Source organism: Phoenix dactylifera, chromosome 8, assembly GCF_051530095.1.
Source record: "Phoenix dactylifera cultivar Ajwa chromosome 8, Ajwa_hap1_PhDact_Kaust_v1.1, whole genome shotgun sequence".
Classification (NCBI taxonomy): Eukaryota; Viridiplantae; Streptophyta; class Magnoliopsida; order Arecales; family Arecaceae; genus Phoenix; species Phoenix dactylifera.
Genome location: NC_143197.1, coordinates 27,764,149 through 27,777,930, shown reverse-complemented (window position 1 = coordinate 27,777,930; position 13,782 = coordinate 27,764,149). Strand labels below are relative to the sequence as shown.

The following is a 13,782-nucleotide window of genomic DNA, read 5'->3' as shown; positions in this document are numbered from 1 at the left end:
GGGGTTCAAAACCTGGTTATTGCTGGAAAAAAGAAAGATAACTATGTTTCTAAATCCTATATATGAGTTTGAATAATCTGAAATCTTATAAATCCATGCTGGTATGCAAGACAGTGGATATCTTCTTGACCATCAACTAGCACTAGAAACGCTCAAAACAATAGGGAAGTATTCAATTTTAGGTTCCATGGATATATTTCTCAGACTGCACTTGGCCTATAACATGTTGTCCACTCAACTGATGGACATTATGCATTAACCATATAATTATGACATACAGACAAATAGATATGGATCAACATTTTGGCCATGCTTGCTTGCATAGTTTTGGACATCTCCTAATGTAAATGGTGAGTCATTGCTTTCTTTATCAAAACTGTTTTCAGGAATGCCTATATCTAGAGAAGTATCCCCAGAGATTGACAGGGGGTTGCAGAATTAATTTTTCAGCTTGTTACTTTATTTTATTGCACTTTTTTTTTTGTAACAGATTTCCTTATGATCAGGGTACATTTTTGTGTCCGGAAATTTGTTAGTTGCCAGTAATGCATTACATAAATTTTAACATGTTTATCGCATAATTCTTTGCAGTTTTTGTGCTTCTGTATTCCTTACCTGCACTTTATGAGACAGATGAGGATCAAGTCAGACACAGCTGCTGGGAAGGCAATGATTGAAATGAACAAGCAATATGCTGTTTTAGATAAAGAAACTTTTGTGCAAAATTCCCCGATGCCCATTCTCTGATAAGAAGCAGCAATGAAAAGTGAACTCATTTCCTTGTCCATAGAATTCCAGAGCTTTCCCTCAAGCTTTAGTGTCTTCTTATGCTGATTGTTGGTTGATAATTTTATAAAGGGCATCCAGATAAAAGTTTATGGCTTGAAACGTTTGTAGATGCAAGTCATTGAGGAAGCTAACAATTTTGGGGACCGGTAGGTGGGTATCGTAGCCTTTTTATAACCCGTCCTATAAGAAGAGCTTTCTGGATTATTTACTGATTGGAAATTATGTTGTAGTTGTTTTATCAACAATCTTCTTTTTAATTGGTGTACTAGCTGTAGCTGGATCTGTTTTAATCATAATTTAATATTTAAGCTTCTAATGAGGGCATTTAGAATTCAAGGACCTTCTGTCACGACTCTGTTCTATTCTGTTCCACTCATAAAAACTTTCAGCCTTGGCCTTGTTTTGTCACAAATTTAGTTAGTTTATCCTTGTATTGCCCTAAAACACTTGTAATTAAGGTCACAAAGCTTTAGGTACAGAGTAGAGAAAGGAACGAAACATTGAACTCAACTTTTCTAGCCTTTTGATTCACAAAGATGCTACATACCTCGGAAAGATTATTGCAGCAGTTGCTGCAGGCTTTTACATGCTCTTCTGAGAAGCATTATCTTCATTCCAGACAGCATATTCGGACATCTAAACATATCAACAACTTGCAAGGATAAGAAATCAAACAGTAGGTGAGTTGATCTTTCTCGAACTGGCTGTTGACATTCTTAAATAAATTTCATGTGTTCATGCTTGTGTTGGTACATCCACAGGGATTGTAGGTGAAGAGCCCCCTTTTTCACCCCTTTCACCGACACTGTTATCTGCAAACTTTAAGCTTGCTGAGTGGTAACCTTTCTCTTTCTCTTTCTCATTCCATTCAGCTGAATAATATACTTCTTCTGTTGCATTTGGTTTCGGGCCACAGAACATTCCACCCCACTGTGGGAAATAGATGAGCATGATGGGTAGGGTGCAGCACAGGATCATGATGCCCATGAGGGTGATCCCTGTTTCCTTTGAGTATTTGGAGCCTCTGAAGAATATAAGCTGAGTTATGACTGCTCCCAGACTGCCACCTCCTCCTGTCATCCCAGAGATCAATCCCAAAGACCTGCACAAACATATCTTTTATCATGGTTGCTGGTTTTCATTGTTTTTAAGAAACTAATATCTATTCTTTCGAAAATTTTGAAAACTTGAAACTTGTTAGGGGCGGATATGGCCTCTGGTGAAAGAAATTAACATGTCTGAAACCCAGGACAAAGTTTGTGCTAGAAGTTTTAGCCATCCATCCTTACCTTCTGGAGACGAAAGGGACGACACCGAAGGTGAGCCCACAAGCAGCCTGAACAAAGAATGAGAAGAGCACCATGACCACAATGGACGCACTGAGGGTGTCCATCCTCCCTAACATGATACAGAGAAAGCCACCAAAGCTCTGCACCACCCACAAACTCCACAACCTCCCCCTCATCCCAAACCTCTCGGACATCCGATCCGACAGCCACCCGCCACCGGGCCTCGACACGATGTTCGCCAGCCCGAAGCTCGCCGCAATGATCCCGGCAGTCTGGAGATTGACACCAAATCTATCATAGAAATACTCTGCTATAATGTTGTCCACCGTCAACTCCACCCCAAAGCAGTACCCGTACGTTAAGGCCAGTATCCATCCCCTATAGTTTGAGACTCCATGGTAGAACACCTTATGGAAGCTGCCCTTGGGCTTGTTTCCGGCCTTCTCCAGATTCCGGTAGTTGCCGTCGGGCATGTCCTGGCCTGAAGCTAGGACGGCGATCGCCGACAAGGTCTGCATGACCCCCGGGATGAAGAATGCGACACGCCACGCTGTGAAACTCGCAGTACCGGTGTCCCGGATGAGGTCGTAGACGAGCGGCATGATGAGCTGGGTGGCGCCGCCGCCGAGGTTGCCCCAACCTCCGGCGAGGCCGTTGGCGACCCCTACTTTTGGCGGGGAGAACATGGAGCTCATCCAGAACTGGCAGGAGACGAAGGTGGCGATGGAGAAGCCGGTGAAGAAACGGACGAGCAGGTAGGAGGAGGCGGAGTTGATGATGGCGGTGAAGTAGACGGCCGGGGTGGTGAGGAGGATGAGGGAGGCGGAAGCGAGGCGGGGGCCGACGAGGTCGCAGGCAGTGCCCATGGCGAGGCGGGCGAAGACCACGCCCGAGACCGAGGCGATCCCGGCGTTGCCGATGTCGGTGGTGGTGAGGCCCAGGCTGTCGCGGATCACCGGGAGTAGTGGCGGGGCGGCGAACGTCGACACGAAGCAGCAGAAGAAGGAAAACCAGGAGAGGTGGAAGGCGCGCATGTGCGGCGCGGCGAAGGACAAAAGCCGGAACTCGGTGGCCTTGTGCTCCGAGTCGACCGGAAGCTTGAAGTGCGTCACCTCGGACTCCGGCAACTCCACTTGGAGTGAGGATGGTTTCTTTGACTCCTCCATGTCTCGCTCCTTGGGCTTCACTGTTTTCTTGAGAGAGCATGGCCTCCTCCTCTGCTAGATAATAGAGTGGAAAAGACATTTAGGGGTTTGGGAGTTGTTGAGGGAATAGCGGAAAGGCGCATGCAGAAGAAAATTCTGTGTGTCGTGGGAGAAAAGGAAGAAAACGAAGAACAAATTGAGGGGAGAAGAAAAGCTTGTGGACTTTTTGGTATGTCTTCCCCTGCTGCGGTTGTGAAAGGGCAAGGAAAGAGAGAGACGGCAGCGGGCAATCAAAACGCCGCTTGGTCGCGTTTTTGACTTTGGAATCTTCAGCAACTCCAAGGGGACTGGAACTAATTCTTTTCGTGGAGAAAAATATCCTCAATCCTCCCTTTTTAAATTAGTTAATTACGTTAGGACACTATGACCCTTTTAAGTTGTTTTCTAATTGTTTCTAAGGTTCCAGCTTACAAACTCCAGGCTCGAATCATGCCTTCTTAGGGTCTTAGTCTTGCCTTCAATATGGTTGCAGGTGCTAGCTTGGAACAGGGTAATTTAAGTTTGGGTGCAGCAGAAATTCTTTTTAATTTCTTTGAGGACCTACGAGATTTTGCCAAGTATTGGTTGTAGGAATTTTTTATAGTGTGAGCTGCAGGCCTGTGGCTGTGAAGGATCCTGCGGCTGTGACAGCCATTTATGTTAGTGGCAGTCATACCCAATGTACCAAAAAAATAATGGATGTACCATTTTTTTAGTCATCATTTATAGTTCTATAATCCCCAAGGAATATCAACAGCTATCTAGGTGGGTCAACATTACAGAGGTGATTGCCCCACAAAAGCTGAATTTTGATTTCAAGAGATTTACATTTTTTTTACAGAACCAAGAGGAAAAAAATCAAAGTCAAGTAAGAGAAGGATTCAGGCCATTGGTATTAAGCCTAATAACTTTACCAACCATTAGTATCTTTACAAAATATTTTTTTATAAAAATGTTCCAATTTTTTTTTTATTTTTATTATATTATGTGTATGTATTCATCATGCCTAGGTATATAGTCCAAAAGCAGTTAATATAGCTAATTATAATAATTATAAAAATAAAATATTTTTTATATATAACTTTGCCGGATGATGTTTAGTATTGGAGAAATTACATCCTATATTATCAATTATAATTGCTCGTTTATCAGACATGTTTTTTTTGATGCATTGTTATAGGATTTTTTTTTCCTCCCTTAATAAGAGGCTAGTTTTGTTATTGCACACCGAGTGCTCAGTCTCTGTATCTCAGCAAGCCGGGCCTCAGTTGAATAGACACTCGTCCTGGGGAACTGGGAAGGTGTCGTTTTCCGAAACATCCAAAGAGTCCAAAGGGCGCTGGTGCCCAACGTTGGCCTTCCAACCCAAGCTTTGGGCGACCACCCTTTCAGGTGAACGCGGGGATTCGATTGCAAGCCCTCCTTTCAACCCAGACGTACGTAGAAGCGCGGGGCTCCGTTCGAAAGCCGGTGCCAAATAATAATAATCATAATTACATGATATCTCTCTAATTTTGGACCAATCCCAATAAAACTTTCTCGGTTGCTAAAAGTTTCAAATGGACCTTAAGCTTTCAAACGGTTTCAAATTGATTTCACCATGCATCTCTATTAACATAGTGATGTCACATAATCATCACATAGAATCATTCATCGCATAGTGGTGTCAAGACTCATCTTTATTAGTATTATGCAACATACATATCTCAAAGTGCTCCACACTTCTTTATCTATTCATCTGCACATATCTCAAAATAACCAATGCATGACCATAATAGATGATTTAGATTATTCACCTATCTGTACAAATCTCAAAACTAACATCTATAAATATAGCTAAATTTATCATATATATATATATATATATATATATATATATATATATATATATATACATATATATATATATATATACATATATATATATATATATACATATATATACATATATATACATATATATACATATATATACATATATATACATATATACATATATATACATATATATACATATATATACATATATATATATATACATATATATACATATACATATATATATATATATACATATATATACATATATATACATATATATATATATATATATATATATATAGACATATATATACATATATATATACATATATATATATATATATATATAGGTATCTGCTGACCTCGTCTCTACCCAACAGGCCACCGTGGTGTTGCATGGGAAGCTGTTTAGGGACTTTAAAGAGGCTTGTTGTGGAGTACAGCTTAAACTATTTAAATACCTGTATTCCGTGAACTTCAGATACGATCAAATTAAAAAAGAAAAAGTTTGGTAGCTTCTTTTGTTGGTATCCTCAGTCTCTTTCTTAAATTCCCACAAAACTCGAGTCAAAGTCTTCCTTTTTAACAATTCGGATAAAAAATCCAAGTCAAGGGCCAAAAAAAGTGCACTAGGGGACGGAGCTGATGCTCCTTGAACAAATATATTGATTGTTCTGCATTTTGCGCATCTCATTTATACATAAATATTATCTTGGGTTGCATGCATGACTCAATCGTTTGACCAACCATCCCTTTTATATTGCACGTTACAGGAGCCAATACTGTTTCCTTTATACATGACGCTGGTGTGGCAACTCATAGCTCAACCAAATCTCCATATATTGTATTAATTTTCTATGCGAGTCACACCAGTCTTCTCATATCGCATGGTTGTAGAAGCCTACTCACGCAACTAAACTAACAAATACCGACCCAAGCTTTTTCCACACCCCATGGAGGTGGGTTTTTTCTTGTTTTTTTGGCTCTGAAGGAATAATGGAGGAGGTAAGGAACTTCCCCCAACTTTATTAAGAGAAAAACTCCATAGAGCACTTCTTTGGGCATTTGACATGTGGAAAGGTTGGAACCAAAAGGGCCAAGAGGCAATGACTCAAGGTCCACTATAGTTGAATGACATGAGCAGTCCACAAGAAAGACATCTCAAATGACGCTCGCGGAGGAGTAGATTGCAAGTGGGGAGGATTGGCAACTTCCTAACCAAATAGGCTTGGGGCCGGACAATTTCGGATCATGTTAGACCTAAATTTTGAGAAATTATATCCTGCATCGTGCCAATTAGATTGTTTCATTTCTATAGGATTCATTCATGATACGCTCATTTCGGTGATTGATCCACAAAACTAAGATGATATGATACATAATCATATTGGTGTATATGGTGCTGGATATACTTTACCTTATATTTGAGAGACTATATTGGATTCTTCTTTATAAAATTCATTCGCTTGTATCATCAGGTACAGAAGGATTTGATCAAGCGTCTGCTAGACTGAATTAAAGATCACACTGTAGTCCATCTGATCTTAAATTATGAGCTCAACTTTAGGTTCGAAATGAACTGCCCCGGCCTACTTGATCCACTTGCTCCTCTTATTTGAAGGTGTGAGGCTCGGGGATGCAATTTGCGGTCCTCGAATCGGTTGGCCACGCCATCAAGTTGTGGCTATTAGATGTCACACACATTGAAGGCTATTTCATAACTTCTTCCATGTACCAATCAAATCTATTAAATTCCAGGTGTTAATGCAGTGATAGCATCTCAAAATGGGCAAGAGGACTTGCACTATCCCTTTGATAAAACGGGCTGCAGATTGTCCAAGTAATAATCAACCAATATTCCACCGAGCTCTGGAGGGCTGCTCTGCTCGGATGAGGACTTCCTGTTGCGCTGTGAAGCAGAGGTCAGACTCTTTCTGGATGTTGTCGTCACAAAAATTTCGATTATCCTTAATCTACTTTTCTATGAAGATGAAGTGATGGAGCCCAGGCCTTTTCTATTAAGCCTCGCGTGTTATATTATGAGGTCAGGGCCATAATCGAGAGCTTATCAACTCTAGGCTTTCATCATATCAAGATTAACTTGTTTTGTCATGGATCGATAGAGAAGGGTTGCTTGGGACTTCTTGCAATGAGATTGTGAAACTAGTGATATGACAAGTAGTTTATGGAACAAATTCCTGTCACTAACGTCTATGGCAAATCAACCTTCCATGGAGAGGTTTTCCATTAGATGCATGGATACAGATGGGGAATGATTATAGTTATGTTCTGTCACAGGATTGCCGGCTACAACTTCAGGAGTCGTTGGAATTAATGCAAACGTACACCTTCGAGAAGGAAAAAGAATTTATGTCAAACATTGTCTATTTATATCAGTCTAGAACACTATATTTTCTCCTCCAATGGTTAGGTGATTTGATAAATATTTGTTTACGTATATTTGATAAATGTGCTATTCGGATATCTGCTTACAGAGAATCAAGAAGTGCAGTTATATTATAAGAAGATGTGACTGTAAGTAATTTAATGCCTTATCCTCCTGCATGACTTTATAAGTATGAAATATGCTTGTAAAGAATGGTAGGTGGGCAATTAAGCATATTTTGTTGCCTGGTTCACAGGCATTTGTGACAACAGTACTTGTCATTATGACTTCACAAGGCCATACGATTTTTTTTTTATTTAGTAAATCAGACAGAATTCAAGCGAGACTTGGGTCAATTATAGATTCCCCTTCTAATATTTTAAAAATATATATTCAACTATTTAACTTTTGCTATGTACATAACACATAACCTCCTACTATTATTTTTCTATTAAATAAGCTAATGGACTTGCTGACATCCTCACTCTCTAACCTATTTGAGTCTTAAGATATTTTATCTTTTTTATTTTTATTATTTTCTTTCTATTCCTTTTGTTATTTGAAATCCTTTTCAAACTTCACATTTTTTATGTTTAGCCAAATTATTCCTAAATGTGGAACTTGTGATGATGATTAGAACTCCACCAAAAAAAGGTATGCTTATTAAAATCCAAGATATTTATATATAATTTACCAGATTTAGACTTTGAGAGCCCAAATATGTTAAGTGACTATACATAGCTACTAGAATTTATAGCTAGAAGCAAGCATAGCCCATCTCAAAGCCTTAATTTGATAAATTATATACAAATATCTTGAGTTTTAAGAAGCATACTCCTTAAGTTGAGTCTTAATCATCGTCACAAGTTCAATATTTGAGAATAATTTCGCCAAACATAAAAAAAATCCAAATTTCAGAAAATTTAAATAATAAATAAATAAAGATTATAAGATATTTAACAGGAAGATAACAGTAAGAAGTTTATATTCCCGAAATGTTGGATAGAAATCTGTAACTGCCCTAAACCTTGAGAGCTTTTTTTTTTTTTGAAACATAAGGAAAGTCCAGCCAAAAATGATTACATCATTGAGGTAATGTTACAAAGGTGAAACAAAAGGAAAGAATAACAAAAAACAAAATATTGGTGACGAGAAAGTGGAAGTCAAACAAACAAACCAAAAAAACAAGCTTCTTTCAGGCCCCTACAAGACTTTGTAGCGAGCTTCTGATGCAACAGTTCGGCTTCTTTCTTAGAAGAGAACTATAACAAAAATAGTTTTTTTTTTCTTTCTTTTATTTTCCTTTTCAAAACAATTATTTTGTTACCGAGAATACGCTTCCCAGCAGCACGGAGAAAGAAGATGCCATGCTGCCGAATCCTAGCCGTTCGATTCCATCACAAGGACCACGCACGGACCCAGGACTCCTCGCTGGCTTCCTCCGTCGACGGTCCTGATGAAACCACGTCACCAGACAAGCCCAACCTGGCCTCCAGATCCGCGAGGATCCGCTTGAGCACCACGAGCACCTCCGTCATCTGCGGCCGCTCGTTTTTATACGGGCGCACGCACCGGCACGCAAGCTTGAACGCCGCGCCCACCGAAGCCCGGTCCCACTCCCCCAGCCTCGGGTCAACGATGGACCCCACGCCTCCGTCACCGTCCGATCCGCCACGCGTCGTCGCCTCCTGCGCCTTGTGAACGATCGACTCCGCCCCGCCCGTTGGCGTGGGGACCACCGCCCGCGTCCCCGTCACTAGCTCTAGCAGCACGACGCCGAAGCTGTACACGTCCGACGCCTCGGACACGTGCCCGACGGAAAAGCTATCCGGGTCCACGTACCCCATGGTTCCCCTCACCTCGGTCGACACGTGGGTCCCATCTGTCGGAACGATCCTCGACACGCCGAAGTCGGAGAGCTTGGCGACGCCGGACTCCGTGAGGAGGACGTTGGTCGGCTTCACGTCCCGGTGGACCACGGCCCCCTCGGGGAAATCGTGGAGGTACGCCAATCCCTCGGAGACGTCGACGGCGATCCGTACCCGACGGTGCCACGTGAGCTCGCCGTGGAACAGCGCGCGGGAGAGGTTCCCGCCGGCCATGTACTCGTAGACCAGCGAGTGCTCACGACTCCCGAGGCAGTACCCGACTAACGTCGTTAAATTCCGGTGACGGAGTTTGGCGAGGATCTCGACCTCGCGGTAGAACTCGGGGAGTTTTTTCTCGCGGTAGATGCGTTTGATCGCCACGGGTTGGCCGGAAGGGAGTTTTCCCAGATAGACCCGCCCAGCGCCACCCTCGCCGAGAAGGAGGCGATCGTCGTAGCCGCCCGTCGCCTGGCGGAGCTCTGCCTTGGTGAAGATGTAGAGGCCGTCGGTGGGGAGCGGAGATCCGATCGTGACCGTCCGATCCGCATCGTTGTCGGTGGATCGCCGCCGTCGGGATCGGTGGATCAGGACGGCGAGGAAGACGATGGCGGCGATGGAGGCGACTCCCGCGGCGGCGGATCCGGCCGCGATCTTGATGGATCTGGAGGATGAGGAGGAGGGGGGAATCGGGGAGGCGGAGGAGGACGGCAGCCGCGGAGGGGGAGGGGAGGGGAGGAGGTTGCTGGTGCCGAGACTGCCGACGTTCTCGAGAATTTGGAGCATGCAGAGGGCGTAGGAGCGGAAGCGAGGGAGGGGAGGGGCGGCAGGGGACCAGATGCCGATGGTGGCGGCCATGCCGCAGGGGACAAACTCCTTGCTGTTGGTGATGTTGAGGAGGTCGAAGGTGGCGCCGACGACGGCGTTCTGGCAGTCGGCGCAGGCGGACTGGTTGGTTGAGAGGTCGGATTGGGAGGTGGCGCAGAGGCGGGTGGCGTTAGAGAGGTTGACGGCAGAGCGGATGGCGGAGACGGTGGTGTAGAGGCAGGGGCGTTTGCCGGCGGCCAGGTCGCCAGAGAGGTTGCAGGAGTCGCTGGAGTTGAGGAGGGAAGGGCGGACGAGGCCGCGCCTGATGAGGGAGGCGGAGAAGGCGGAGGCGCAGTCCGAGGCGGCGGGGTCGGGGAGGAAGGCGACGACGGTGTGGTTGGCGTGGCGGATGGCGGCGTAGATGTAAGCAGCGAAGACGAACCAGCAGCATCCGGTGGTGGTGGAGCCGGCGGCGGTGTCGGTGGCGTTGGCGTAGCACGTGGCGGGGATGAGGGGGGTGGCGGAGTCGAGGTCGTAGGGGCACGTGGCGTTGGAGCCGAGGATGGGGAGGAGGAGGAGGAGGAGGGAGAGGTGGTAGCAGTACCGGCGAAGCATTCTAACGGTTGGGGTGGGGGGTGGAAGAAGGGTGGATATGGGAAGGAAGAGACGATCAAAGAACAATTAAAGGGAATTTCTTCGGCTCGTCGCCAAAGATTGGGATGAGGAGAAATACTTTGTTCCCTGGTGGTCGCTGTTGACCGGCGAGACTGAAGGATTTGACTCCGCTTTATCAAAAAAAACCGCGAGACCGAAGGATTTGACTCCGTTTTATCAAAAAAAAAAAACTCTGGACTAGTATTTTGATATTTTATACTCTCGTAAAGGAACTCAGCTATTTTTAGGTATTATGCCCCTGCCATCTTCAATGATATGTTATTTACCAAAAAAAAATGATGTGTCAACTATGTAATTGCGTATGCAAAATAATTTAACATCATCATGCTTTCCAACTCATATCAAGGGCACTATATTTGATATTTCATAAGTTATGTCAATCCTATGGAGCTCTTATTACGCGCATATAAACAATTCTCTGTAGCAAAAGAAGATTGGTATTTAGGCCGGTTGATCATCAAATTACCAAATCAGTAGTTACAAAATTGATGAACATTTCGTGTGCATACGATAAGAGTTTTGTTTCATGATTTTTGTTGATAGCTTTTACTTGGATAATGGTCAAATAGACTGTTTCAATTAAGCAATCTTAATCATGGTTTTTTTCAATGTCATTAGATTGAATATATGGACTATCATCATTCCGAGTGGTCCTGAAATTGATTTGGTAATGATTGTTGTTTAATACTTATGCATTATAGGTTTTTGCTTCGGATTGGTATATACTCTGGCGCACTAGTAAGCACTAAATGTAGGCTTCTCTACGGTTGTTAATTGGACAAGCTGGTTTAAAATTAACTAATGTTTGTCTCAACATGTTTGACTCGAAAAGGGCTATTAAATAGTGGTACACTTCTATGTAGTGCTTCTATAGTGGTGGATTAGTGAATGTTAAAGCGGGTATAAATTTGTCTCCCCCGATACCAAACACTAGTCCAAATATCTGCAACTTAAAATATTTTAAAAGGGATTTTTTGCAGGAATACCAATTTTGCATTAATACCCTTCCAAAATTGATATTTGCATGTAGACCCTCGTAAAACACTTATTTTGTCATTCTACCCTTTTTTTATTTTTGTTTTTGCATATATACTCATGCTATCTAACGATGTTAAAAAATTAACGGTCATAAATTAAAATGACTAAAATACCTTTAATGAGTAAACATGCAAATAGATTGCGATCCCAATAGCAGAAAAAAAAGACAGAGACAATAGCGTAATTTTAATATTTTATTTTAATTTTAATTAATATAAATATGATTTTTTTAACACCGTTAGAACAATCGTTATATTACATGCATTTGTATAATAACAGAGTTTGATGAGGATATATATATATATATATGTAAATATCAATTTTGGAAGGATATTCATGTAAAATCCGATATTTAGGAGGGTTTCCATGTAAAAAAACCCTATTTTGAATATGATCAGTATAATATAAACATATTAGCTGATATTTTAATCACTTTTTAATATATTATAAAATAAAAGATAAAAAATTATTTAGTATGATAATTATTTGGAAATATTATAATTATTATATTAGAGATAAATGATAATTTTACTTTTCCAAATAGAAAGATTATCTACTTCTTTCAAGTTCAAAATCAATAATAAGATAAATAAATCGAAAATCATCATGATGTATTACTAAAATTGTTTACAAACTAAAAAATCAAGCATTTCGATAGTTTCTAGCCTATGTATCAAGTGGGTGTAGAAAGAAATGATTAAAGTAATGTCAGATCATGTTTTCCTTGTAATCTAAATATTAAAGTTTATTGATTTTGAATCTATATGTATATCCTGATTAATATAACGGATTCTCAATTTTAATGCTTTATCATGTATTTTAATAACTAGCACGACAAAAATCATTTACATTTACATCTATGTGTGATATAAATTAGAGACTACAAAAACATATGATATTTGATTTCTACATATTTTTTTGTGGTATATATCATAATCGTTTTCGATATAAATGCTCTATTATCGATCTTGGACATGAGAAGAGTAGTCTTAACCACCTATTGGGAGACTGAGATCTCAGTCATTACAAACCTTCCTGTATTTGTAAAAATACACTTGGGGTATGGCAGCCCAGCTCCAATCTAAGTCAAAGGTTCCGGGCCCATTCAATCCTTCTTGTTCTCTGGAAAAGGCTCATTAAAGACCCACCCCACAACTTCGAAGAGTAGTCAAAGGCTTCTTGTCCCAGAAATAGCCCAAAGCTTTGCTCACTTCGAAGATGTTGCATCCACAAATAAACAAAGAAGAGAGACGAGAATGAAGCATATGAGAGCAAACAGGAAGTGTTCCGATCAAATCCAAGGTTTCAAATAACGATGGTGTAACGGGTGAAAAATAACGGCAATTATAATGCATAAATTAGCATTATAATGGTCAGCAATAACACAAATAATGATCATTATTTTTATTTGCACATTTCTTTGAATAAAATATTAGTCTTTGTAATTTTTATATTATTTTTATTACATTTATCTCTAAAGTGATTGTATGTTGCCATTTTTTTTAATCTAATGAAAAAGTGAATAAAAAGATAATATCGCCATCTTCTTGTTATAACAGCCATTAAATAATTGTTATTTTAGTATTTGAAATGCTACTCTTCAAGACAAATCACAAATAACGTCTATATTTCAGTATTATAACAGTTAATAAAGGTGTTGAAGGGTCCGTGTAATGCATTATTTAGAAGCTCGATCAAGTCTACTCTAGAATCTAAACAATCTTTTTGATAAAACTACATATATTGCAAATGCCAAAACTAATTAGTCGAGATACAAAGGGTTGACCAGCTTCGCATGATGTAGAAATTGTTAGAGCGATTCTCTTCGGGTGTTGTTTTCGAATATTTTTGCCTGCAAATTATCAAACATTTTGTTGTAGTAATCAACTCAAGAACTCAAATAAAACACTAATAATTTAATATCACTG

The 13,782-nt window shown here is 41.1% G+C and overlaps 2 protein-coding genes across 2 annotated transcripts; both read right to left on the bottom strand.

The window, feature by feature from the left end:
- Nucleotides 1–1,278: 1,278 nt before the first annotated feature.
- Nucleotides 1,279–3,585, bottom strand: LOC103717870 (high-affinity nitrate transporter 2.3-like). The gene is made up of 2 exons (XM_008806411.6): nt 2,079–3,585; nt 1,279–1,891 (listed from the first exon to the last, which is right to left on the bottom strand). Exons 1-2 carry the CDS (start codon nt 3,242–3,244, stop codon nt 1,525–1,527), a joined length of 1,533 nt encoding a protein of 510 aa, XP_008804633.3. The 5' UTR covers nt 3,245–3,585; the 3' UTR covers nt 1,279–1,524.
- Nucleotides 3,586–8,486: 4,901 nt separating this feature from the next.
- On the bottom strand, nt 8,487–10,854 carry LOC103717896 (proline-rich receptor-like protein kinase PERK3). Its single transcript, XM_026808764.4, has one exon. It carries the CDS (start codon nt 10,754–10,756, stop codon nt 8,867–8,869), a length of 1,890 nt encoding a protein of 629 aa, XP_026664565.3. The 5' UTR covers nt 10,757–10,854; the 3' UTR covers nt 8,487–8,866.
- Nucleotides 10,855–13,782: the final 2,928 nt, after the last annotated feature.

Coding starts and splice junctions, on each gene's coding strand:
- LOC103717870 (XM_008806411.6), bottom strand. CDS start 3,244: ATGGAGGAGTCAAAGAAACCATCCTCACTCCAAGTGGAGTTGCCGGAG. Junction 1,892..2,078: donor GTCCCTTTCGTCTCCAGAAG/GTAAGGATGGAT, acceptor ATGTTTGTGCAG/GTCTTTGGGATTGATCTCTG.
- LOC103717896 (XM_026808764.4), bottom strand. CDS start 10,756: ATGCTTCGCCGGTACTGCTACCACCTCTCCCTCCTCCTCCTCCTCCTC.